Source organism: Dermacentor albipictus, chromosome 5 (genome assembly GCF_038994185.2).
Source record: "Dermacentor albipictus isolate Rhodes 1998 colony chromosome 5, USDA_Dalb.pri_finalv2, whole genome shotgun sequence".
Taxonomy (NCBI): domain Eukaryota; kingdom Metazoa; phylum Arthropoda; class Arachnida; order Ixodida; family Ixodidae; genus Dermacentor; species Dermacentor albipictus.
In genome coordinates, this window is record NC_091825.1 from 55,916,980 (window position 1) to 55,942,169 (window position 25,190).

General features: G+C 48.7%; 4 protein-coding genes across 7 annotated transcripts in view; 1 reads left to right on the forward strand and 3 right to left on the reverse strand.

Moving 5' to 3' along the window:
* Positions 1 to 6,698, reverse strand: part of LOC135913252 (uncharacterized) — a 35,848-nt gene extending 29,150 nt beyond the window's left edge. The window contains exons 1-2 of one of the 2 annotated variants that reach the window (XR_011514456.1): positions 6,279 to 6,698; positions 4,634 to 5,077 (exon numbers count right to left, since the gene is read on the reverse strand). The gene's annotated coding sequence lies outside the window, so the exon portion shown is untranslated. Of the gene's footprint in view, positions 1 to 4,633; positions 5,078 to 6,278 lie in introns of those variants that run through there. The other variant, XR_011514457.1, reaches the window with a different exon arrangement.
* LOC135913255 (neprilysin-like) overlaps positions 1 to 25,190 on the forward strand; it is a 170,116-nt gene that overhangs the window by 48,997 nt on the left and 95,929 nt on the right. The window contains exon 1 of one of the 3 annotated variants that reach the window (XM_070538389.1): positions 6,923 to 6,989. The exons of the other annotated variants lie outside the window; for them this stretch is intronic. The gene's annotated coding sequence lies outside the window, so the exon portion shown is untranslated. Of the gene's footprint in view, positions 1 to 6,922; positions 6,990 to 25,190 lie in introns of those variants that run through there. 3 annotated transcript variants of the gene reach the window in all.
* LOC135913254 (uncharacterized) lies at positions 9,262 to 16,900 on the reverse strand. The gene is made up of 4 exons (XM_070539384.1): positions 16,860 to 16,900; positions 16,565 to 16,643; positions 10,971 to 11,125; positions 9,262 to 9,340 (listed from the first exon to the last, which is right to left on the reverse strand). The coding sequence occupies exons 1-4, from the start codon at positions 16,898 to 16,900 to the stop codon at positions 9,262 to 9,264; spliced, it is 354 nt and encodes a 117-aa protein (XP_070395485.1).
* On the reverse strand, positions 11,599 to 15,381 carry LOC139046629 (uncharacterized). The gene is made up of 2 exons (XM_070538392.1): positions 13,368 to 15,381; positions 11,599 to 11,925 (listed from the first exon to the last, which is right to left on the reverse strand). Exon 1 carries the CDS (start codon positions 15,336 to 15,338, stop codon positions 14,109 to 14,111), a length of 1,230 nt encoding a protein of 409 aa, XP_070394493.1. The 5' UTR covers positions 15,339 to 15,381; the 3' UTR covers positions 11,599 to 11,925; positions 13,368 to 14,108.

The following is a 25,190-nucleotide window of genomic DNA, read 5'->3' on the forward strand; positions in this document are numbered from 1 at the left end:
AACTCGGCCGGGGCGAACGAACGTATTATTTTATCCGAAATTTCCTTACGGGAAGAACAGCCAGAATCAGACTGGACGAGGAGGAGAGTATCCGGATGGACATGGGCAGCGCTGGCACACCGCAAGGGTCCGTCGTGTCATCGATGCTCTTCAACCTCGTCATGATCGAACTATATAGGAAAAACTGGACCGAGTAGAAGGCATTAAGCACACCGTTTATGCAGATGACAATACGATTTGGACCACAAAAGACGCAAGTGTGAGCGATATGGAGAACAGACTTCAAGGGGTGGTGGAGGCAATAGAAAATCATCTGGAAGGCACCGGACTAGAATGGTCGCCGGAGAAATCGGAACTGCTGCTCTACCGCCCCTGGAGGCTCGGCAAACCGTCCAGAGACGTAGCGGAACTACACAAAAGGGGAATCAGATTAACCACGAGGAAAGGCACGGAGATACCCATGGTCGAAAAGATTGGAGCCCTGGGTGTCTGGATCGAAGCCAGGGGAACAAACACGGAAATTATTACACGCCTGGAAAAGAAATTCACGGCGACCATTGGGCTAATACAGAGTCTCCAACAACAGGAGGGGCCTTAAAGAAAGAAACGTCGTACGGCTCTTCAGGCCTTCCCGATCAGCCACGTCGCGTACGTGGCGGCATTCGTCCACTGGAACAAGGCTGAGAAAGACAAGATCGACGCGCTCATTAGAAAAGCGTACAGAACAGCACTGGGTCTCCCCCAATACACAAGAAACGAAAGGTTACTACAACTCGAGGTACATAACACGCTGGAGGAAATCGCAGAAGCACAGAGGATAGCGCTACTCGAAAGACTCTCCGTAACCAAGGCGGGCAGAGAAATCATGGAAAAGATCGGCATAAACTACCACGGAATGAATTGTCCCAAGATGCAGATTCACCCAGACATCCGAGCCGCCATTAACACAGAAAATATCCCGAAGAGCATACACCCCGTGCACAATGTGGTGTCGGTGCTGACACCACATTGGTGGTGACACCACCATTGGTGGTGACACCACCAATGGTGGTGTCGACGCTGACAAAGGTAACTCCCTCTTCGCGATGGCGGTCGTATACACGAGCGGAAAGGCCGTGACTGCGGGCTCCGTAAGGACCATGATCGTCGGAGGCAGCGGAAGAAACGGCTATTGCATTGCCTGTAATCAACGGTCGGCAACAATCAGAACAATAATCAGCGACTCCAAGACGGCTATTAGGAATTTCACAAAAGGCTGGGTCTCCACCGAGGCGGTCAAAATCCTGAACCGCAGAGCAGAAGACTTTAAGAACGGCACAGTTGCACCCAAATACCTCAAATGGATCCCGGCACACATGGGAGAAGTTACCATGAATGCCCCTCCCAAGCTCAACGAGAAGGCCCACCGAGTCGCGCGAAAACTAACCCACCGCGGCACGGATAGTGACGGCCCAACACCCCGCAACCCCCGAGGAAGGGGGAAGGACTGCGGCGGAGGCGATGGATAAGAGGGAGGAGGCGAAGGCGACGAAGAAACGATAAAAGATGACAGCGACAAACTGGTCACGTAACACGACATACTGACACACTACAGGAAACAAAGAAAAGCATACCCACAACCCCACAAACAACTCGGCAGGTCTCAAGAAACATTGGAGAAGATTGCAAACCAGAATGTTCTAAAACCCAGTACACTTAAAGGAAATAAATTCAACACAATATCCAGACGCGAGCTGCAAGCTCTGCAATCATGAACACGTAGACATGGCACACATCTTATGGAAGTGCACACAGATCGGGTCAGTATATGTAGAGGACAAGATAGAACCGGACCTTCTCGACGAGCGATGGCTAAGCGCTCTGACTAGCTCAGAACTACACGACCAATTATGGGCTATCTAGCGGGCCCGGGCAGAGGTGGAAAGGCTATTCCTCCCCGCACATAATGCCCGGGTGGCCTGAGCCTGGGCTGGCAACCTCGCAGGTCCATTTTCCACTAAAGTTTTTTCCATCCATCCGTTTTTGCGTTTTACATGTATTCGAATAGGCCGCGTCGGAGTTGGGTTGGAGCTAAAGCTTCCTCTTAATCTTCCCCTTCTTCCTCAAAACTATCCATCAATTTCTTGTCCAGTCCCTGAAAGTGTGTAGAAAAGCACACTTGAGAGGAAACATAGCCAACCTTATTACCTTGTACCGCTGCCTGTGCAACTGCTACCGGGCGTGCCACCTGGTATAATGATATACTACTAAACTGCAAAGTGCGTACGCATCAGCGCTACGCGGAATACATTTAATACCACGTGACAAGTTTCCCGATACAATGTTGTTGTTGATGATGATGATTATGATGATGATGATGATGGGTTATTGGCATCCACCTTGAAACTCGGCGTTGACATATTCACCTAGCCTGCTCGATTTAATTAGGTATACCATACATGTTTTTCCTTCTAGAACTTTTGTATACGTCTCGTTAACCTTCTTTTTCTTCCTCAAGACAATCCTACCATTTTTCTTGCCATTACCCCATTGTGGGTAGAAGCCTGCGATAGCTGCGACGGACGCCGATGGTGGCGGTGGAGAACATCGCCAACCGTAACGGATATTGGAATGAGCCCATAACAGCTCACGCTGTAAAACGTGCTAACGCCACAATAAAACATGGCGTGGTCATTCCTCATGCTTGGCCCATGTTCTATATAGAACAAGCCTGTCTATAACCCAGCATCTAAAACTGCTTCGGAAGTTCGCACTGTGCGCAGACGTTCATTCGACCACTCGACAAGTGTGATTCACACTGTACAGTTTGCTGTTATTAATAACGAAAACGATTTTAGTCGTTGGTGAAAGCCTCATCGAACAAAGATGTTGTCCCGGAATGTACCTACAGATAACAATTTGAATGCATGCCGAAGAAGCAGCACAACCTCTTCTGTAGCAGAACGGTATCCACGTTACTCGTATTGTCATGTTTCGGAACCACTCATTGCTGCTAAACCACAGCATAGAACTACAGTGAGAATGCTGCAGTAAGGTTACGTTAGTGAAAGAAATTTTCTGAAATGGAAAACTGATCTCTGAGGATGATTGTTATCTCATAATAACACGCGCACACATATAGGGCTCGGTGCTTCGTCCGTCTGAACAACAGCAAAAATTCCGTACATGCCGACCTAAAAACTTCATTACGCTTCTAAGAACAGTTTTCCATGTAGACGACGCTAGGTCACACTAAATAAACCGCGCGATGCTAGAACAACCGTCACAAACTGCCGTCGAGCGTATTCCTGGCATACAACAGGAAGTGCTCGCCCAAGCCGGTATGCCGACTGCCCATAGATGGCACCACATTGTCCGCAACATGGCGGTGCCCATGAAAGAACGTTCTATACCCACATTGGGACTTCTGTGCTAGGAAAACTCTGAGATCCCTGCGAGATTTGAACTCGGGTGTCTATTTCTCGTCATTAACGCTACTTTTACGAAGTTGTTATTCTCTGAAAAAAAGGAAACGCGGCCTGTAAACAGCTGGGCAACAAATCGGAACGCCTAAGAACGCAATATGTATTACTATACCTTTCGAGCCGAATGTCAATACTATAGAGACAGAAATAAAATTTTGGCAGGAAACATCTTACGAAGACTGCCGACGTTGATACTGTTAGCATTGAAACGATGTAGCGAGATGCCATGTTCGGTCATGTATAAGGCACGTACTGCAGCGGAACTCCTCTCTCACGCTTACATCCGGAAACGGTACTCCATCTAGCGGCGCCACCTAGAAGTTCGTGCCGGGCGCATGTCTTAATATATCTTAGGAAGAGATCGCACTAATATGCATTACCAGGTTCGATTCGGACAAATTTTAAATAATTTTTTTGGCACTGAAGTTCACTATCTACACTCACCATTCGCACTTACCCAGTGGCACAAACCCAGTGAACCAACTTGCCGTTAAACAGCTTGAAAGAAGACGCATATGCTGTTGCACATACCGAGTAAACTAATTTGTAAGCGAGGATTGGTTTGGAACCCGCTCCACTTAACACAGCAGCATACCATTAGACTATGCACTACCCAGCAACCCACGTTGGTGGGAACATGGTTAGATCCAGACAGACAAATGGGCGGGAATATAGATAGTTCCGAAATATGCGTGACTGTCCCTAAAGTGCAAATCGCATTAAAAACACCAGTTCGAATGAAAACCTATCGGTGCTGATGACTGTCCGTTCAGGCCACGACAAATTTGGTGACAATGATTTCGAACTCACGTCTTCCACCCACTCCGGACACTGATGGCATATGCCCTTTCCTCTAGCGACGTAGCAGCAGCTGTCTCGCGCAATGGCCAACAGGGAGGTGGGGAGGGAGTTGGCGTTTCTATAAGTGTGATGCGGCCCTAGAGGGTCGGGTATTCTCTACATGTCCACCTAGTCGACACGTCCATTTTGTCGGCTTCTGAAGCGCCTGTCTCTTTGTCTCACGTACCCCAGGCCAGCAAATCACATTTTAACAGCAGACAAAGTCGACATGTTCACTAGGTGTACACTAACAGAATACCCCCCCTCCCTAAGCCCGCATTCCTCCCAAGCCCGTATTCATCCGGAACGTCCCTCTGCCCCAATAATGGTCGAATCACGCACGCCATCTGTTTTATTCAAGTCCAAGCCCGGTGCCGTTTCCCACGCATTACCAGCCACGAAGCGATGTTCTTGCACGTTATGTCGGCTTTACGTCCTGTGCAAAACATATCACAGATGCCTGCCCCGGAACGTCCTTCTGAGCCGACAGGTTCATACAGTAAACAGAAATAGCGTAAGAGCCGAAGATGTGTGCACTTGATCCTCGTGCGAACGGTTTATTATGTGCTGTTCTGTATCCAAGGGTCTGTGCTAGCGAAAGATCTCTCGTTCTGAAATCCTTTAGCCCATCTTCGCGTCGTGGTCGAGGCAGCTGGAGTCCGAGACCTGGTACTTCGACGATGTCCCGCAGAGCAGGTCGTAGAGAAAGTGGCAATGCTGGGGAACGCCGTGCCGGAGGGAGGATTCTCGCACCGAAAGCAGACATTTGGGGCCTGCGAAGTGGGGCGGGATATTTTATGTAAACAGCCATCTATTTTAAGCTTCCAGTCATATATAAATGCACAGCTGATCCTGCCATTTAGTATTGGCAAAACACCTACTTGCAGTAATATTCCAAGTTTTATGCGATTCTCTAACGCCCGTTGTACCGAGCGGTTCCAGAGCGACTAAACAAAACATAACGTACGCAGACGGTAACTTCTAGTTATTTATCATGGGAACCTCAAAACTGCTTTATATGCAAACGGGACGAAAAAATGAGTGGAAAACTTCGGCATGTAGTGATTAGCATGCAAAAATTGTTTGCATGTGAAGAGCAGAGATTATGGAAGCTCACGCATATATGAACATCTCTCCTTGGGTGAGCGGCCTGAAAATATTCGACGTTTCTTTCTGAAAAAAAATTTCTCCAGAACGAAAACACAGGACACAGTGAGAGAGAGTGCGCTAGTTTACAAGCTTATGTGAAATATTATTCCTGACAGAGAGGGAGAGAGAGAGATGAAAAAAAAAGGGAGAGGAAAGGCGTGGTGAATACATGCGCGCAAGTGAACGCGGCGCTGTGGAGGTCCGTTTACAGAGGTATCTGCAGGCTTGTGGATCAGGAATGCCTCGTTAATACAATGATACACACCATTCTCAACCTTGTCTTTTCTGCATAGTTCTTATATATTGTTACCTGACTAATAAATCCAGATAATTGTACGCCAGTGGCATGTAGGTATATGTCCATCGTCTTATATGTCCATATGTCTTGTATGTTTGCTCTGTACAATATTGTCTTCAAAGCTAGCACTAATCACAACAAATACTTTATATGTAACAATACTAAGGACTTTTCCCTGAAGCATATACAGGGCTTTCCTTCATTTTTTTTAAAATAAACTTTTGTCTTCTTACTCTCGCTTCACTTAGGTTTGACTTATTCAATGTCACCAGGGTGGTAAAAAGCAGCAAATATCAGCGGGCGCTTAACCCACCTTCGCCTATCTAACACATTCGCACCTCTTATTGTACTTGTACCACAACCACAGACGCTTCCTGTTTGTGTAGTGCGTATGCGTCATGCGACGTAGAAGGTGATATACAACACAAAGGGCAATACCTTCCTTTTTAAACAATAACCGTCTTTCATACGATGCAGTTTAGAGATCCTGAAACCTAAATGTATACAGTTAACCAGCGTGTACTTACTTTTTTGGTCCTTCACGACCTTGCAGTGGGCACAGTCCACGAAGAGCATGTCGTACTTTCCTACACCAGAAACTGCATGTAACGAGACAGAAAACAAGCATGAAACCGAACTCTATCGCACGCATTTCATAGCGCAGCTCATTAGAGCCTGTTCCCGCGTTTTGCATAGCCGTCGGCCTCGCCGTTGTGCCTCGCCGTAACGAGCCCCGTAGCCGGCGCCAGCGCGCTCCTTCCGTCACCTCTCCCGCACGGCGCCAGCCTTGCTCTGTCCTTGTCCTACAAAGCCGGATTATGTGTTTTCGCCTATCCTCTCGCTCGCTTCCTCCGGCCAGCGCCGTTGCGGTAACTCTCGATGCTACCGTCCACTCCGCCCTCGCTTTCCCTTCTCCCGCTGTCGGGGCACTGTTGCGGTGCCGGCGGCGGGCGTTCCTTGCCACCTCGCGCGTGATCCACGGCTCTCCGCTCCTCCGTCTCCGCGTAGCGGGTCTCTCTCCCAGCGGTGTCTCTCGCTTCCCCGTTTTCGGGGCGCGTGACTCTTGTCGCCTCTGGTAGTGCTTGCGCATGGCTGTCCTTCTCCCGGCTTCACCCTTGCCCTATACTCACCTTACCTGGGGCAGTGCCATAACGGTGGCTCGGGAAACAGTTATAGCGCTTCGTCCCCTTACTTCTACTTCGCACCAAAACCTTGTGCATCCACATTGAAGCCTGTCTGTGAGTGAATGAGTTTGTGTCCTCTACTCAATGCCCCTGTTATTCATCCATTTTCTCATCCCAGCTCAGAAGAAACGATATGTAATGGTTGCTACTTCTCCCCCGCCCCCAGCTCTCCGCGGCGGGGACCCACTACAATATGGTTAGATGGTGCGTCGCCGGAGCGCCGGATCGGTAGCAGCGGATCGCGGTGTGCGCCTCCATTCGGCACTGCGTGCTCTGAATGCGACTGCCTGTTCTTCAAATAAGGTAGCAGCTGTGCTGAATGATCGCATTACCATGAAGCGTAATCGTCGGCCCATTATATTTGGAACCAAATCCATTTCGCGCGATACACTGGTCAGAGTATGCATGTCTGGGCTGATAGTCTCTGTGCTCATAGCTATCGTACGCTGTATGTAGATATATTAGAGGACATGGCCGGAGTTCCCGGTATAAAGAAGAAACGCGGTCAGAATAGGGTTAGGTGGCAGCAGAGACCTTGAACACCTACTACCACTAAAGAGAGTGCCGCCACTGAAAGCGATTGTGAAGTACAGCATTTCGCTGAAGGCGTCTCCGAACAGTGGTTTGATGATAGTGATCTAAAGAAAGGAAGGACGCTTGATTCTGCAACCCGTGAGGGAGCACGGTGAAGCGTCGAACAGCGGTTTTAAGAGGAGAGCCGGCAGCTACGTTGCCGGCATCGCAACTCGGTGCTGCACGAGACGAGACCGAAGGAAAACCGTCGGTGTTGGGGCGCACCCAGTGAAACGATGAGATATTTAGTTTGAATTGTTCCCACCGTTTCGTTCAGACCATCGTATGCGGCACAGTCTTGTTTGCAGCGCACGTGCGTTCGGCAGGAATACTAATCTGAGTGTGCGCAACGTTGCTGCCAGCGGCGGAAACCACAGCGCTGCCCTGCGGAGAGCGACGCCGATTGAGCGGACCGTCACGGTGCAAGCGCTTAGCTTCGTCGCTCTTGCAGCCAAGCGCACTTTGCGCCCTTCGAGACGTGGTGATTCGCCTCGTGCGGGCCGCTCATGCGGGTATAGACAGCATCACAGTACGACTGGGCGAACGCGTCACAAATGTGCTTGTCATTGCTCTTGCAATGAAACGTAAAATTCACACCTCTATACAAGGTGTCCGTGCTAACGTAGGCAAAACGGTTAAAACAAGGCTTCTGGCACTATATACAGCTGGGAAACCTGCTCGATTCGGTTATCAGTCCTCTTCCTCCAGGAGGATAATGTTTGTGTACTAAAGGCCTTGTAATTAGAAATCGTTCAGTAAACATGTTTTAATATTTGAATTAAGAGTGCGTGATTCCATGGGAACGCTGCCCTGAAGCATCCCATTCGGTCGTTTAGAGTGTGTTTGCAGCTACCCTATTCGTTCCTATTCTTCTCTCGTCGACTTCGGTGAGCGATGGGTTGGTTGAAACTAAGAAACGAGAGAAAGTGGGAAAATAGCCCCAAGTTATCCGCGATACAAGCTAAGCCGGTAGCAGATGTTTTATTGCGATAGCAATTATATGGATACGAAGTGACTAGCGCAAGAGTAGACGCGGGGCACAAAAGGGCGACAGGGACAAGCGCAACACAGGCCCTTGTCCAGGCGCACTGCTGCCGTCGGCGTCGCCGTGACGTTCCGTATAAAGTCCAAGGGTGATAAAATCGTCGTCGCACGCCGTATGCTGCATGTGCGAGCGAGAGCCTGCGAGGGTGAGCCAGCGAACGCGGTTCAATCTCGCTTACGCGAGCGAGGGACGCGGGCCGGAAGTGTTCTTCGGCGGCTGCTAGGGTGCCTCGATGTTTTTCTCGCCCATCGCTACGAACAGAGGCGAGAGAACTGCAGCGTCTGCTATGGCTTTGGCCACGCGATTGGCGGATGCCGTAGTAGACGCCCTTGGCGGATGCCGTAAGGGCAAGTTGCCGGTGCTCGTGTGTCTCGAAAGTATCTGCGTTGTTGCGAAAGTGTGAGTCCGCGCAGGCCTCATCTTCAAAACGATCTGCGGTATTTGCAGAGTACGCGTAGTGCCGGTAGCTGCGTATGCGCTGTGCTTTCGACGTCTCGGTCGCGTCGGGGTGAATGTTTACAAGTTTGTGAGGCTGCTAAACTGGCTATCCGTACTTCGCACAGCTATCCACTAATTTGCTATCGGAATCGGTGCTGCACCTTTCGGGACGAAATAGCGAATTTTTTTTTCTTTCTACATTTCACCTGCTCTATTCGTTCCACACACTTATTGACGAGCGTGAGAACCAGAACCATCTGGCTACACATATTACTCACCGCCATCCAACTGAGTCTGCAAGATGTTAAAATTTCGTCCGTCAGAAGACTTGTATGTGAACGTAGCGTTCCTGTAAAGACGCAAACGAAGGGCGTCAAGCTCTGAAAATCATAGAACTACACAGGGCAGAGCGTGCTTTGTAAAGTGGGCATGAGAACGTAGCATTCTGACTAGATTAAGAAAACGACTTTATTCTTAAGCTGAAACTCAATGCGCAAAGAATCAGCTAGCAACTTGTTGCCGGGAGATGTTTATTGGCACATGGGCAACACATGGCCGAATAGCTTATTTCTCAATTCCGCCTGGATTTCTTTCGCTCGTTTTGTCTTTTTTTTCTGAACTTGCGGCATTTTGGAGTTCATGCAGCGTTTGTGTTGAAATGAAGGCTATAGTGTTTTATTGGATAAACTGCGAGCACTTCATGTATTACTGTTCACTGCACCACTTGCCACGAGACTTGTGTCAACGTTCACTCCTTGAAAGGAAATGTACCTCGTTTAGCGGTGCCTCCGCTGGCGGGACTTCTCTCCGTCAACTATTGAGAGCAGTTATTATAAAAATTGCCAGAATATCGCCTGTTTTAGATAAGTAATTCATTCTGTTTGCATTTGAAGAAAAATATTTGTCGGGTGTAGACGAAAGTGTGCTAACGTTACGTGAAATTTGCTCGAATTCAATGATATATGAATTATAAACGGCAGAATAGTTTCGTCGCCGGCAAACGAACCTATGGGTCGGCGAACCAGGCAATCACTGCATTTGATTTCTGTGACGCCTGCAGTCTATGAAGCGGCCCCCAGCCATTTGAACATCATTAATCGTATTATTAAAAAGAAGTTCTTTTGGTTACACAGTATAAGTAAGCTTGCCCGAGCCCTTCCTCCGATATGTAGTCGGTTGCGATGCAGCCTTTACACTTTTCACTGTCATGCCCTGCAGCAATAAACCTGGCTTATTCCGGCAGCAATTGCATTACGCATACGGTCAGTATTTCTGTATGGTGCCAACACTTTACAGGACACATGCTGACGATTACTGCTCACTGCAAGAAGTCTCAACACCGGTTGTCAACGCACAGCACATGGGAAAGATTGGCACCCGGTAATTACGTAAAACCTCCAACGATAACAGCAAGATTATTGCGCTTAAAATGCACCCTATATTTTGGTAAACGTCATTCGGGGAATAAAAGCGCCGTTTGAGTGCTTGAAAGAGCTCCTGCCCGTGGGATAAAATGGGCCGTCAGCGCAAATTGGTATAATTAAGTGGTGCGGCTCATTTCGCTCGTACGTGACAGTACGGACTGCCCCATCCACCCTACTCGACGTGAAGATGTATAACCGTAGCTTGAGCGGTGGAGCCTGCCATGGGACAGTAGGATCTTACGCATCGGCTCCCCAGAAATATATGAATACGCAAGCATTTTTGTTCTTCTATTCGTATACAATAGCGGCAAGCGCGAACACGAGTGTTCAGTTTTGGCACGGCTTTTCTCCTAAAACTCGTTTTCAATCAAACGTCCTGCTTTACAGCGAGAGGGTTCAAATTATGACTCAAATGTGTAGCTGATAGGGTTGACATTTCAGTAAAGTTGCGTATAATGATATAAGACTGCGCAAACGTGTACGGTTGTAGTGATTTCCTGCAGCGGCATTATAAGGCCGCTAATTTCGTGACACCGAAGGTGAGTCGATACGCACCTTTCGTGGCCATAACCGTAGCGCACGCGGAACTGGCCCTTCGCATCGACCACCTTGCTCATCTGGGTGTCCCCCAGGCAGTTGTCATGCGCTCCGAAGGATCCTTCTTTCTGGTTTCGGTAGAGAACATACCAGGTGGCACCAGGAGACGTGCACTGCGATCAGTGGATGCATGCACATAGTATAAACTACAACCTTTTGCAACCGTTTTCAAGGCGTATCGCTTGTCACCATTTCGATCCTTCTTTTTGAGCTTGTGCAGCATCAGTGGTAAGAAAGAGGTGGGACGCTCCAGCTTAAAAGCGTCGATAACTTCTTGCATGAAAAAACTGTTCATCACGGGTGAAGAACTCTGCCCTTAATCGACAATAAACGTGTACTTTCTTTGTGTCAAGGGAAATGAAACTACGGCAACATACACTGTTTCCCTATTTCATCCTGCTGCTGTACTGCTGTAAAGCTGCAATATATATATATATATATATATATATATATATATATATATATATATATATATATATATATATATATATATATATATATATATATATATATTAAAATACCGAGACCGATCGAGTTGTCCAGCGCTGTTTATTCCACAAAAGGCAACGCCCCCAGGTCACGCGCGAAGAAGTCGAAGAACAGGGAAGATGATGATGGCTATGTACAAATGAAAACGACGAAGTACGTTAATAGTGCTTACAGTAACTGTAGCGGTGTAGCACGCCACCTTGAAGGCGGAATTGTCGAAGTTGGCGTCGCAAGCGGCTGTTTGGTGGTTCGGCGAACCCACTAAGGCGATCCATGAGAGCTCGACAGTAGGAGTTGGCCCGCTGAAGTGAGACGAAATCAGAGCGTGATGAAAGCGTAACGTGGTCCAGGGGCGTTATCGAAAGTTGGTGAGAGGCAGGCGTAGCATCGGAACGACGTGGTTGGGAAGACGACGGCACGTTACCTGGAGAGAGTGAGAGCGGGCAGCGAGACAATGCGTCTGCATCATGATGGCGCTTTCCAGACTTGTACGTTATAGTGAAGTCATATTCCTGCAAGCGGAGTATCCAGCGTCCTAAGCGTCCTGACATGTTTTTCATTGATGACAGCCAACACAGAGCATGATGGTCGGTGACGATGGTGAAGTGGCGGCCGTAAAGGTATGGGTGAAATTTCTGAATCGACCAAACGATAGCCAGGCACTCTTGCTCTGTAATGGTGTAGTTCCGCTCAGCTGGAGAAAGTGTTCGGCTGGCATATGCTATGACTTGCTCTTTAGATGCTGTATTACGTTGCAGAAGTACTGCGCCAATACCTTGTGCGCTTGCGTCAGTATGGAGTATGGTGGGGGCACGATTATCGAAGTGGCGAAGCACTGGTACGGAAGTAAGATGCCGCTTAAGAGCTTGAAAAGCCGACTCGCAGTCGCTAGTCCACGTGAAAGAGGCACCGGTAACCAGTAGCTTGTGTAGAGGAGCTGCTATTGCTGCGAAGTTGCGTATAAACCTACGAAAACATGACGCCAAGCCGAGGAAACTACGTAGATCTTTCTGTTGCTGGGGGCGAGGAAACTGAAGAACGGCACTAATCTTTTCGTGTCAGGCTGGATGCCATCTTTTGAAACGACGTGACCCAATACTTTTATTGTTTTGCTTGCAAATTTGCATTTTTTTGTATTGATCAGGAGACCAGCATTCGCAAGGCACTTGAGAACTTCGTCTAATCGATTAAGATGTTGGCTGAAGTCAGACGAAAAGATGACAATATTGTCCAGATAACAGAGGCATGTCTTCCATTTTAGACCATGAAGTACGTTGTCTATCATGCGCTCAAATATGGCAGGAGCATTACAAAAGCCAAAAGGCATCACGTTAAATTCATAAAGGCTATCCGGTTTAGCGAATGCGGTCTTTTCTTTGTCAGTCTCGTTCATCGGAATTTGCCAATATCCTGATCGAAGATCAAGGCTGGAGAAATACTCCGCCCCTTGTAGTGTGTCCAAAGCGTCGTCGATTCGAGGTATTGGATATACGTCCTTGCGTGTGATCTTATTGAGCGCTCGATAATCCACGCAAAAGCGAACTGAGCCATCTTTTTTCTTTACCAGGACCACGGGAGACGCCCATGGGCTAGATGAAGGTCGTATTATCTTCCGCGCAAGCATGTCAGCGACCTGTTGTTCAATGACCTTTCGTTCGGACGGCGATACACGATAGGGGCGTCGTCGTATTATAGCGGAACCATCGGTTTCGATGCAGTGTGTAGCCGCAGGAGTTTGGCTCAACACAGGGGAACAGCTATCGAAACAGGCTTTGTGTTTTGCCAAGACCACCATTAAGGCTTCGGACTGCGCGGCTGTTAGGTCAGAACCAAGAATGGCTGGAGGAGGGAAAGAATCATCCAAACCTGAGGTTGGTGCTGGCGATGAAGATGGGCAAAGCGTGACTAGAGAGATAGGTTGAGTGTCGGCGAGGGTTGCCACAGTCATCCCTTTGGGCAGCATCACAGGATCTGCGGTCGTGTTGCAAGCAGGCAGAAGGGCGCGGCCGCGTGAAAACCGGACGAGACAGGTGGCAATGAGAATTCCGCGAGAAGTACAGCGGGAAGAAGGGGCGACTAGGGTGTCTCCGTCGGCGATCTGACTGGATGTTACGGCTACAACGTCTTCGTGACCAGGACGCAGGACGCAGTCTGCAGCGATGGCCAAGTTCACGCATGAAAGTGAAGAGTCCGCAACAGGTTCAAGCTCTGTATCCATGATGTGGACAACTGCCTCTCTACATGAAATGACGGCTGAAGCAGAATGTAGGAAGTCCCAACCAAGTATAAGTTCATGGATACCCGTTGGAAGGATGATAAACTCGATGTGGTGGCGTATGCCGTCGATGAGAACACGAGCAGTACACTGTCCGTCAGGGTGAATGAATGCATTATTAGCACCACGCAAAATAGGTCCAAGATAAGGCGATTTTTCTTTACGCAGCCGGCAACACAGATCACTCCGAAGAACAGAAACGGCGGCACCGGTATCGATGAGAGCTGACGCGGGAACACCTTCGACAGTCACAGAAAGCATGTTGGCCGGGCAAACAGGAGGACTTTTTGAAAACCGATAAGAAGCAGTTTCCCCTCCAAAAACTGCAACAGTTAGTTTTCCGAGTGCTGGTCGACAACATGGGAAGTGGGGCGAAGCGGTGATGTAGAGCGCCGGTAAGGCGATGGAGAACTACGTCTGGCCGAACGGGAACTATAAGGCAGATTGGGAGCAGTTGGAGGAGATGGAGAACGCTGTTGAGGAAACGAGTCCGATCCGGGATAGTAGTCGTCGGATCGGCGAGTGCGGTCTCTTTCGTGCTCAGCATAGCCTCGCCCTTCATCCTGCTGGCGCCGGCGGCAGAAGCGAGATATATGGCCGCGTAGACCGCAGTAAAAACAAACCGGACGAGGTGGACGCCACTGAGGGTACGATGGCGCAACAAGTGCTCTGGTTCCCATCGAAGCCATATGGTCATAGGAAACGCCAGTAGGCACGGAAGTCACGGTAGGGGTGGGTAGCGAGACAACATCCGCGTAGGTAGGTGTGGAGCGCGCTACCGGAGCAAGATGCGTCGTGGGTGTAGTCATCGCTGTCAACTCCTGCTTTACGACCTCGCGCAAGTCGAAGGTGGGGTTTGGTGCGCAGGCAGCAGGGGGACGCTTTAGGTCTTGTAGTTGAAGCTCCTCGCGGATGATGGTGCGGATAAGAGCACGTAGATCTGGAGAATGAGGAACCTGAGGTTCACTGCTGTCATCTGGAAGACGAATAGGCTGCAGCTCGTCGAGGCGTTGACATGTTGAAGTGATGTCTTGGACAGAAGCCGGATATTGCACGATTAAGGCGTTGAGCGCGACAGGCCCAAAGCCTTTTAAGATGTGGCGAACGCGTTCGGCTTCCGTCATGCTAGGATTCGCACGGCGGCACAGAGCCAAGACATCCTCTATGTATGAGGTGTAAGACTCTTGGGGAAGTTGGCGGTGCGTTCCCAGCTTCTGTTTGGCGACTTCTGCACGGCCAGACGAGGAAGCGAAGATTTGCCGCAGCTTTGAGGTAAACGTGGACCAATCCGCGATGTCGGATTCGTGGTTGAAATACCACGTCTTCGCAACACCCGTCAAGTAGAAGGCGACGTGCCTCAATTTCTGGATGTCGTTCCACTTGTTGCAAGAACTCACGCGGTCGTAGTGGTCGATCCAATCGTCTACGTCATCACCGCGGAGTCCCGCAAAGACAGGGGGATCGCGCTGAGGGCTCGTCACAGTCCAAGAGGGCGCCGCAGGTGGGGTCGTCTGGGCGTTAGGGTTTGAGGCGCCGGAAGAGCCGGAGTTGGAAGTGTCCATTGTTGTAGGGGTAGCTGGGTGCAGGTGGCGACCGGAACGGAGCTCCGGGGAGGACGGGAACGCGAGAGGACGTCGGGATCTCGACGTACCTCCACCACTTTATAATACCGAGACCGATTGAGTTGTCCAGCGCTGTTTATTCCACAAAAGGCAACGCCCCCAGCTCACGCGCGAGGAAGTCGAAGAACAGGGAAGATGATGACGGCTATGTACAAATGAAAACGACGAAGTACGTTAATAGTGCTTACAATATATATATATATATATATGTATATATATATATATATATATATATATATATATATATATATATATATATACATACATATATATATATATATATATATATATATATATATATATATATATATATATATATATATATATATATATATATATATATATATATATATATATATATATATATATATATATATATATATATATATATATAAGCGAGAATCCAACGCGAACAGAGCAACGAACACTCTCAATGGTTTCGTGCGTGGACATTTATCATCAGCTTCGACGAACAGCATGTTCCACTACTTCTATAGGATCTTTCACGTTTCCCGTGCGACGAGTTTTCTTCAAGGTGCTGCGAACGTGGGGCATTGTACAGCTGAACTTCTTTTAGAGGCTTGTCGCGAAGATGTGAGAGTGAATTACCGATTTTTGCAGCACTTGTTTACAGCTCGAAGCGCACGTCGCCGCAGGAAGAGGCTCGGTGTAGGTTTTGATTTCAAAGCTGCATGACTCTTGGGAATGCCGTCCGGACGAATATCTTGGGCTACAAAAGCCCGCTAGCGCTGCTATTCGTGGCGGCAAAGTGAACCTTTACTTTCAATAATCGCTGAACGATGAAGAGTATTGTTCAAGCTTAGAGTCCTGAATAACCGCACGGTGACAACGGTCGAGCTTTGCAGCATACAGCAGCCACGAAACTAGGTCATCAGAAAAATGACGGGCGCGGCTAATACTTCCAGGAAAATCCATTTAGAATATTTGCTATTAGCTGGACTCGAGCGGATTTACTTTTATCGAGCATTAAGCGATTTAGTCGTGCTGTTATTGCCATCGAGGCACTTTAGCAAGTGCTGAAACTCCGGAAAATCAAGCATGTTGGGTAGGCAATATGTTCAGCACAGCTTTCTGAATGCCTGGACATCTCTTGTCACCTGGAAGTCGATCATACCGTCAAACTGTTGATATCCCAGTGACCTCACCTTTTTGACGTCCTGGTAGGCGGCGAGATCGGGCCTCTGGAACGACAATGGCTCCGCGGCGAGTACTGCAGAACGCACCCTGCAGCGCACGCCAAGCGCGCACAAGACAGCCAAAAGAAGCCATACCGAAGCCATGACGGGGAACACGGGTATACACGGGAGCGAAGGTTCGAAGTATGGCGGCCAAGCTGGTAGCCGGAACACTGCTTAGTTGCAGACTGCTGAGATTTATATACCGCATTTAGCGCGGCATCTCGCACTTGCCGCAGTCGTGGTGAAGGTTCACTGAACTCACTCTTTGCGCATAACACAGTTGAGCTCACACCTGTGGCGCATCGCGTGTGCCACTTTCACGCACGTGGTCCGGTATAGCACGTCCAGACCATTGCGCACTATCAACATTTCTTTGGTGCTGTGCGTGCGTGTGTGTGCGTGCGTGTGTGCGTGCGTGTGTGCGTGCGTGTGTGTGTGAAGTGTGTGTGTGTGTGTGTGTGTCTGTGTGTGTGCGTGCGTGTGTGTGTGCGTGCGTGCGTTTGTGTATTTCTGGAACACGTGTCTGGAAAATTGCAGCTTCATTTCCAGCGACACTATAGCACGCACACTTGCGGAATTCACGACAATCGAGACATGAGCTTGATGTGGAACGAGGTGAATGATCTGGCGAGAGAAAAGTTATAAATAAACGCATTTATATAAAATGGTCTGTTTACTCAGGGTATTTTATTTATTTTTCTACTGTTTTCATCAACGGCACGGGTGATCGTCGCGTTGTTCTGTTCGTGGAATGATAGAGCATATAATACAATTTATAAAAAGAAAGCTAACGCTTGGCTTATTAACAGCCACTTAACGCACTTATCTAGCATTACTCCAAAATAAGATATTGAGAAAGCAATAAGAAAAGACCCTACTCATAGGATGGTTGCTAGTAGAGATGTGAAATTGCAAGAAATGAATGAAAAAAACTATTTTGTCGAACTTTCGCAAACTCTAGGCAAATATCCTCAACTTTCTTACCATCCGGATGTAAAAAGAGGTGGGTAATTGGAAAGGCATGCTTTCCAAATTTATGAGGGAAGTCGCATAATGCCGACAACACTGCGCTGCCCTAAGTTTTCGGTCGCCGTTGCCAGGCATACGTACGCGTCGGCTCTTGGTCGCCTGCCGCACCGCATTCTTGCACATTTTGGCTGCTATGCAAGCAGTGTGTACGGTTTCGGTCACAAGGTACACAACTGTGCAAATTCAATAGGGCTTTCAGTACGCCGGCTTCGCCTGGAACAAGGTCGCACCGACTGTTTGCCCCTAGTTCACACCTATTTTTCGCGCAATTAAGAGCAACAATTTTAATTAGCCAGTCACTAAAGCGCAATTACAAGAATGTGTACAGCGTGCTCGAGGCAGGGGCGCTATCATGTAAAACTATTCCAAACTTTTCCTATTCCAATTCAGTAATCAGCCCTCCGCGATTGGTCAAAAGCTTTTTTGGACCGCCCCCACTTCACCTTTCTGTCACGCGACGTCACGAAAACCGCGATAGCTCCTCAACTGATATGATGTGAACACAGTGATTATGCATGATTTTACCGAACAAAATAAATATAGTTATTTCTGATTCGTTGCCTTTTCGCCATTAGCCCCTGGCTATTTGTCCAAAGTTTTCGGGCTGCAGCCACTGCACCTGCCTGTCACCCGACGTCACAAAACTGCAACAACTCACCCCGTCAAAGCGACGTGTACGCATTAAAGGTGCATTAATATGCCGAACAAAACTCAATTTTCTTCTGAATAGCCGCATGCTGCCCCGTTCCGAAAGTAATAAAAGATGGCTACCGCAGATCGAATAGGCGCTGTCTACTCGCACCAGCCAGAGAGCATGGGTTTATTTCCGCATAATAAAACTTTTTGCGTGGCCATGTAACGTTTTCGAGCACTTTCGGCACGTTTACGACCTCGTTCTGCCAACTCTTCTTTGCTGAGGATGCATTTTAGCATCATTCTTAAGGTTCTGTTGCATGCCGCCCCAATTTTCGACCAGCCACCGCAAGCTAAGTAAGGGAAAGCGTACCAATCGCAGACGCCGGCGCACCCCTTTTCATCCGGCTATCGACTTTCAGTGCAGTGGCTCGGCCCCGTCGAATCCCTCTCAACTTGAGCATGCTCCTCGCCTTTTGACAGCCAATTGGATAAGACAAGCCGCTCACTGTAGGCAATGTTCTTTGTTTTACAAGTAAACAAAAGTGACCTACCTGCTATGAATGAAGAGAGCGCTTGATCGGTGTGTTCAGACAACCCTGTGGGTGACCGCCCAGTGCTTGAGTCGGCGGTTACGCAAATTTGACACCAGGAGATTGGAATAAAAACATATTGGAATAGCTTTACGTTATAAGGTCCCAGGTATCTGTTTTCCCGCTGCATTACTGAAATAAAGAGGTTCGTCACTCGCCCAAATCGGTCTAGGCGACACCGACCACTTTTTCTTGAGCCGAGGATTCGACATGAACGAAAAAACCAGTCAAAAACACAAAGGGCAAGAGGAGAAGTTCACATCACAACGACTGGTCTATCAACTGAGGTTTATTAGAATCGGTGTAGTCCCAGCAAGGCCAGCAGAGCATGCGCAACCGCATCATCACTTATCACATAGCATGAAAAGACAAGCAACGTTTCTATCGGGACCGACTTAGAAATTCAAATTCTTTTTCATGTAAGCGCACCGAGGTTGTACTAACGCAGTCATCACCTAATAAACTAATGTAGTACGCTTCCAAGATTTCACGCTCTTCTTTGCCCTTGCCCCTACCAAGAATCGTCACATTGCTAAATAAAGGATAACACCCACACTCATTGCAATGGCGAGGCAAGTTTGCACCGTTATCTGACCCCAGGGAGGAGTGGTGCTCACGCAGGCGGTCATTAATACATCGACCGGTTTGGCCTATGTAAAATCTTTCGCACGTGAGAGGGAACTTATAAACAACCCCTGCAGCACATGCCGTGAAACGGTTTTCATGCTGCGTTGTGCAAACCTGGTTCCTTGCCCTGCCTCGAGAAATGCGCGAGCACAGACCCGAAAGCTCAGAAGGGGCAGAAAACACAACACTTACTCCCTGCTTGGCGGCAACTTTCTTAATACTGTGGCTCACTTTATGCACATACGGCATAACTTCAAGTTTCTTACGTTCTATAGCCCCACCATCTACCAGCTCCGTACGTTCCTTCTTTAGCCTCTGAAGCAGCGATTCAGCCACCGCTTTCAAAAGAGGCGGAGGGAACCCTGCGGCTTCGAAACGTTGGGATTGTGCGTCAAAGCTACTTTTAATGGCGTGGTGACAGCTTCTTTCTAGTGCATTGCGGAAACAATTCATTGTAATCCCTCTTTTTACAATCTTTGAATGTGCAGATCCAAATGGTAAAAGAGCTTTCTTGCCCCTAGGTGAAAACATCCAGCACAAATGCCCGTCGTCAAAGAAAGTTAGTTGCAGTTCTAGGAACCTGATGGAATGATTGCTAGGAAGTTCATGAGTGAAATTAATTAATTAAGGATTAAGAAATTAAGAAATTAAGAAATTAAGAAATTAATTAATTAAGGATTCGACATGCCGGGCAACAGTGGCGGCGACAAGCTGTCAGGCTCGTGTGGCCGACTGGTCCAGCGTCAGCGAGGCTCCGATTGGTGCGTGACGCGGATGACCACGCGCGATTGCTGCACTGCACGACACATCGCAGTGTGTCGTGCTTCCTGGTTTGAAGTACACCTATCTGCTAACGGGATAGTTACTCATATTTCCCGAATTGGTTGATTTACATTATTTTCGTTTATTTAGCCATACAGCGCGTGCCCCTAGGAGTGTGCCCGTTCTTGGCCAGTCCTCCACAATGGCTCTGTCTCACTGTGACACAAGGGGTACGGAATGCCTGAATGTTATTTGATATCCACCTAATGAAGTGCTTCGCTAATCATTATTTATTTGCTGATTAACATTACTTTCTTTGATTTATTGAGTCAGTACGTTCCACTTGGAATGTGCCCATTCATGGCCAATCCACCAGAATGGCTGTGTCCGACTGTGACACAAGAGGAACGGAATCCCTAAATGTTGCTTGATATGCACATAATAAAGTAAAATTTTTGCTGACGATTGTTTAGTTTGTTCGCCACCAACATATACGCGAGCTCGAATTCAGCTAAATGAGGGCCTTCATGGGTTCTGTTCACGGCGTAAACAATGGGACATGAAAGTCAATTAGGATAAGACGTCACGTCTGCATATAGGAAGGGGTAACTATAAGCTTTTATTCACATATAACATTGGGGAAAGTGCTCGAATTGATGTACGCCGTTTTAAGCATTTTGGCGTCGCCAAAGAACGTACAGTGCAGTGGTATTCACGTGTTTAAGTCATTTTCCCAAAGGCTAAACGAAACTTGTTCTTACCAACGAAAGAAATGGCAGTGGGCTACTGCGGATGTTAGCCTGATCACTTATAAAACATTTGATCGTTCAATTTCGGAACATGCTTTCGTGGTATGGATCCCACACCAGCAAATTATGAAAGTAAGATAGAAATGATCAGAGGCTGGCGACATGTTGCGTCTTCTCTAAGTGCTGACGGAGCAATTCGATTACGGACAGGCTAAATGCACGTGGTTCAGATACAAATACACGCAGCAACTTGACGGGCCTTAAACCCAGTATGAGGGCTGCAGGAGCAGCCACAGACACTGATTGTTGGGCCTGAAGCCGTGCCTGTGGCTGTTCCTGCTGCCCTCAGACCGGGTTCAAGGCCCGTGAAGTTGCTGCGAGCAACTTTTTCCTTAAATACTCCATAAATTGGGTGTTTATCGAAATAAAGGCAAATGAAATAAAATAAATAGTCCAGTGAGCACAAGCGGGGTTGTCGTGCAGTAGGAGCGTCATGGTAGCACGTTAGGTCTAGCTGAAGCAAGCCGGTTCCAGAATCAATAAGGGCAGAATGAGCAGACAGAATATCCTCACCGAGCATGAGTTTATGGGAGCATCTCTCCAGCACGGCAAGTAGTACGCTTGTGGATCGGTCAGCAACGCTTATTCGTGCGGAGCACATCAATAGCAGTGGGAAACGTTTCGCCATCAGCGATGCGAATGAACGGCACTGTGGGTGGTGTTACGACCTTCTTAAGGCGGGGACGAAGCTCCGAATTCATCACTAAAATCTGAGCCGCAGTATCCACTACAGCAACAACATTTGTGTCATCCAGTTTAACGTCTATCAGGTGCCTCCTGGTCTGCAGTGTGGTCAGAGGATCTGGCAGGCGTGTCGTTGATGCAGCAGATTACGTTCGTCTACCTCCTCATGCCATTATATATGTGAACTTGTGGTCTTTTCCTCCCATTCCCTATGGCGATTACATCTTAACCACGATCGTTGACGTCTTATTCACCAAAAACGTCACTCTTCCTCACACCCTTATTAAAGTTACGGATAATCGAACGGCCCATATTGAACTTTAGCGGGTGTACGCAACTTATTCCAGGTGGCATGACTCTAATCTACATCGCTTCTATCGATGAGTGTGCCGTTTCTGCATTCGTCACCAACGCCTCTTTGTCCTCTACCCCTTCCCCTCCCTCGCACAACCTCGTCGACGGGGAAATTGACAAGATAATAGCGCCTGGCCTCCTTCCTTTTCACACAGCCGATATGCGGCGCATATTGAAGTCCTACCGCAACAGCTTTGATTTTAACAGACGTCCTTTGGCACATACATCTGTGGTCACTCATAAGATCAATTCTGGGGACGCGAGCACAATCAGACGACGTCCTTATCGCGTGCCCTATGCCAACCGAGAAGTAATAGAGCGTGAAGTCTACAAGATGCTCACCAAGGACGTCATTGAATCTGCATGCACTCCATGAGCATCACCAGTCATCCTAGTCAAGAAGAAAGATGGGAGCTGGCGCTTCTGCGTAGACTACCACCACTTGAACAAAGTAACGCGCATGGACGCCTACCCTCTGCCGTGGATCGATGACGCCCTCGACTGTCTACACGGCTCTGCCTACTTCTCCTCTATCGACTTGACGCCAGGATACTGGCAGATATCAGTCGATGATCAAGACCGTGAAAAGACCGCATTTGTTACGCCTGATGGGCTTTACCAGTTTAAGTTAATGCCCTTTGGACTATGTAATGCCCCAGGCACATCTGAAAGGATGATGGACTCCCTGCTGCGTGGATACAAATGGTCAACATGCCCCTGTTACCTTGACGGTGTCATCGTCTTCTCACTGATTTGAAAGCCACCTTAGCCGCTTGTCGGCAGTTCCCAGCAAGCAGGCCTTCAGCTCAACTCTGCCAAATGCCGTTTTGGCCGCCGCAAAATCACTGTGTTTGATTGCCTTGTGAGTGCTGAAGGCATGCAACCTGACGTAGAAAAAATTCGCGTTGTCAGACTTCCCTATGTCACGTTCCACTAAATATGTACAGAGCTTTGTCAGCTCGTGCTCCTATTTTCGACGTTTTGTCAAGAACCTCGCAGACGTTGCCCGTCGACTCACGCAACTTTTGAAGAAGGACGTCTTTTTCTTGTAGTTGTGAACAGGCCACTGCGTTTCACACGCTCACGACTTTCCTTACGTCATTAAAACTTCTTTCTGGGCGAGTTGGTGCATACTTGATTTGGAAATTGTTCCAGCGCAAACACATGCGTTCACAAAGTGTCGTTTCCTTACGTCACCACCCATCTTGGCCCATTTAGACCCTTCAGCCCCCACTGAACTCCGTACCGACGCCAGTGGACATCACATCGGCGCTGTTCTCGTCCAGCAGCAACAAGGACGAGACCACGTCATCGGCTGTGCAAGTCGCCTTCTTTCCTCTTCAGAGTGCAAATTTTCTATCACTGAGCCCGAGTGCCTCGCACTAGTTTGGACTGTCGGCAAGTTGCGGCCAGGCTTGTTCGGCCGCACGTCTTGGGTCATCCCAGACCACCATGCGCTTTGCTGGTTGTCTTCCCTCAAACACTCCACTGGACGAATTGGTCGCTGGGCGCTGAAACTGCAAGAATACAACTTTCACGTCACTTACAAGTCTAGCAGACTGCACCTGGATGCGGACTGCCTATCCCGTCATCTCGCGGTTCTTCCCGCTTGTCAGCGCACGATTCACAAGCATGTGTCTTCGCGATATCCGATTTAACCAACACACGCAGCGAACAGCTCCGCGATGCAAATTTGCGGTCAGTTATACACCGTCTACGCTCTCATCACTCTGCCCCGTCCCTACAATTATTCGTGCTTCACGACGGCATCTTATACAGACGCAATACCATCTCGGATGGCCCATAGCTTGTACTGGTTGTTTCCGAAACACTCCGATCCACTGTTCTCGAACAGCTTTATGGCGCCCCAACCGCTGGACATCTCGGAACAACACGCACGTACGATCGCGTTCGGCGTCGATTCTTTTGGCCCGGCCTCCACAGCTATGTGCGCCGTTACGTTGCCGCTTGTGAGTCCTGCCAGCGCCACAAGCATCCATTTTTGTCACCGGCCGGTCCTCTTCAACCAATAGACACTCCCGGTGTCCCGTTCTACCGCGTCAGACTTGATCTCACCGGGCCGTTCCCAACATCTCTGACTGGCAATAAGTGGATTGCCATAGGTATGGACTACGCGACACGATATGCTATCACGTGGGCATTTCCGGCAAGCTGTGCAACCGACGTTGCGCAATTTCTACTTTACGACGTTATTCTTCACCATGGCGCTCCTGCACAGCTGCTGACCGACCGTAGTCGCTCACTTCTGTGCCAGGTCGTGGACGACATTCTTCATTCGTGTTCCATACGTCACAAGCTAACCACTGCCTACCATGCGCAAAGCACTACTTACCGAACGCCTCAACCACATGCTGACCACTATGTCTCCATGTACGCTTCCTCAGACCACCGTGACTGGGACAGCACCTTACCTTATGTGACATTCGCATACAACTCGTCACTCCATGACACCGCTGGCTTTTCGCCCTTTTATCTCTTGTTAGGCCGCCATTCCACGTTGCCATTCGAGACCATTTTACCATCACCTGTGCATCCTGTTACAGACAACGCCCGCGAAGCAGCTTCTCGGGCTGCAACGGCTCGCCAGATTGCAAGGGATCGTCTTCATGCCTCCCAGCTGTCCCAGAAGGCCCGCATAGATCGCCATCGTAGCGTCGTTAATTACTCTTTGGGCTCTTTGGTCTTTCTCTGGACGCATTGCCGCCACGTTGGCTTGTCGTCCAAGCTTCTTTCCCGCTACTCCAGGCCTTACCGGTCCTACGCCAGATCACTCAAGTCACGTACGAGATCGCTCCAATGGACAGTCAATCATCTGCCGCGTCCGCCACTGATATCGTGCACGTTTCCCGGCTTACGCCTTCTGTTGCCAGACACGATCCTACTGCTCCTTAAAAGGATTGAGACCCCAAATTTTCAGGCTATATAGAGCCGGCTATAGGCTGCTTCTGTATGCGAGGACACCCCCAACGAGGTATTGGACGCTGCAAACATTTCAAAATAATTTTAATTCAGCTTCAAAAAGTCATTAAAAGCCCCTTCTCGAGGCCGAGACCCATCGCTAGCGCGGCTGTTGTGGCGTCA

Excerpts from the sequence above, each read along its gene's own strand:
- LOC135913254 (XM_070539384.1), bottom strand. The coding sequence starts at position 16,900 with ATGCGCCACAGGTGTGAGCTCAACTGTGTTATGCGCAAAGA. Across the intron at positions 16,644-16,859 it reads AACTGTGTTATGCGCAAAGA|GGTGCGTTCTGCAGTACTCG; the intron begins GTGAGTTCAGTG and ends CGTGCGCTGCAG. Across the intron at positions 9,341-10,970 it reads TACGGTTATGGCCACGAAAG|GAACGCTACGTTCACATACA; the intron begins GTGCGTATCGAC and ends GCGTCTTTACAG.
- LOC139046629 (XM_070538392.1), bottom strand. The coding sequence starts at position 15,338 with ATGGACACTTCCAACTCCGGCTCTTCCGGCGCCTCAAACCCTAACGCC.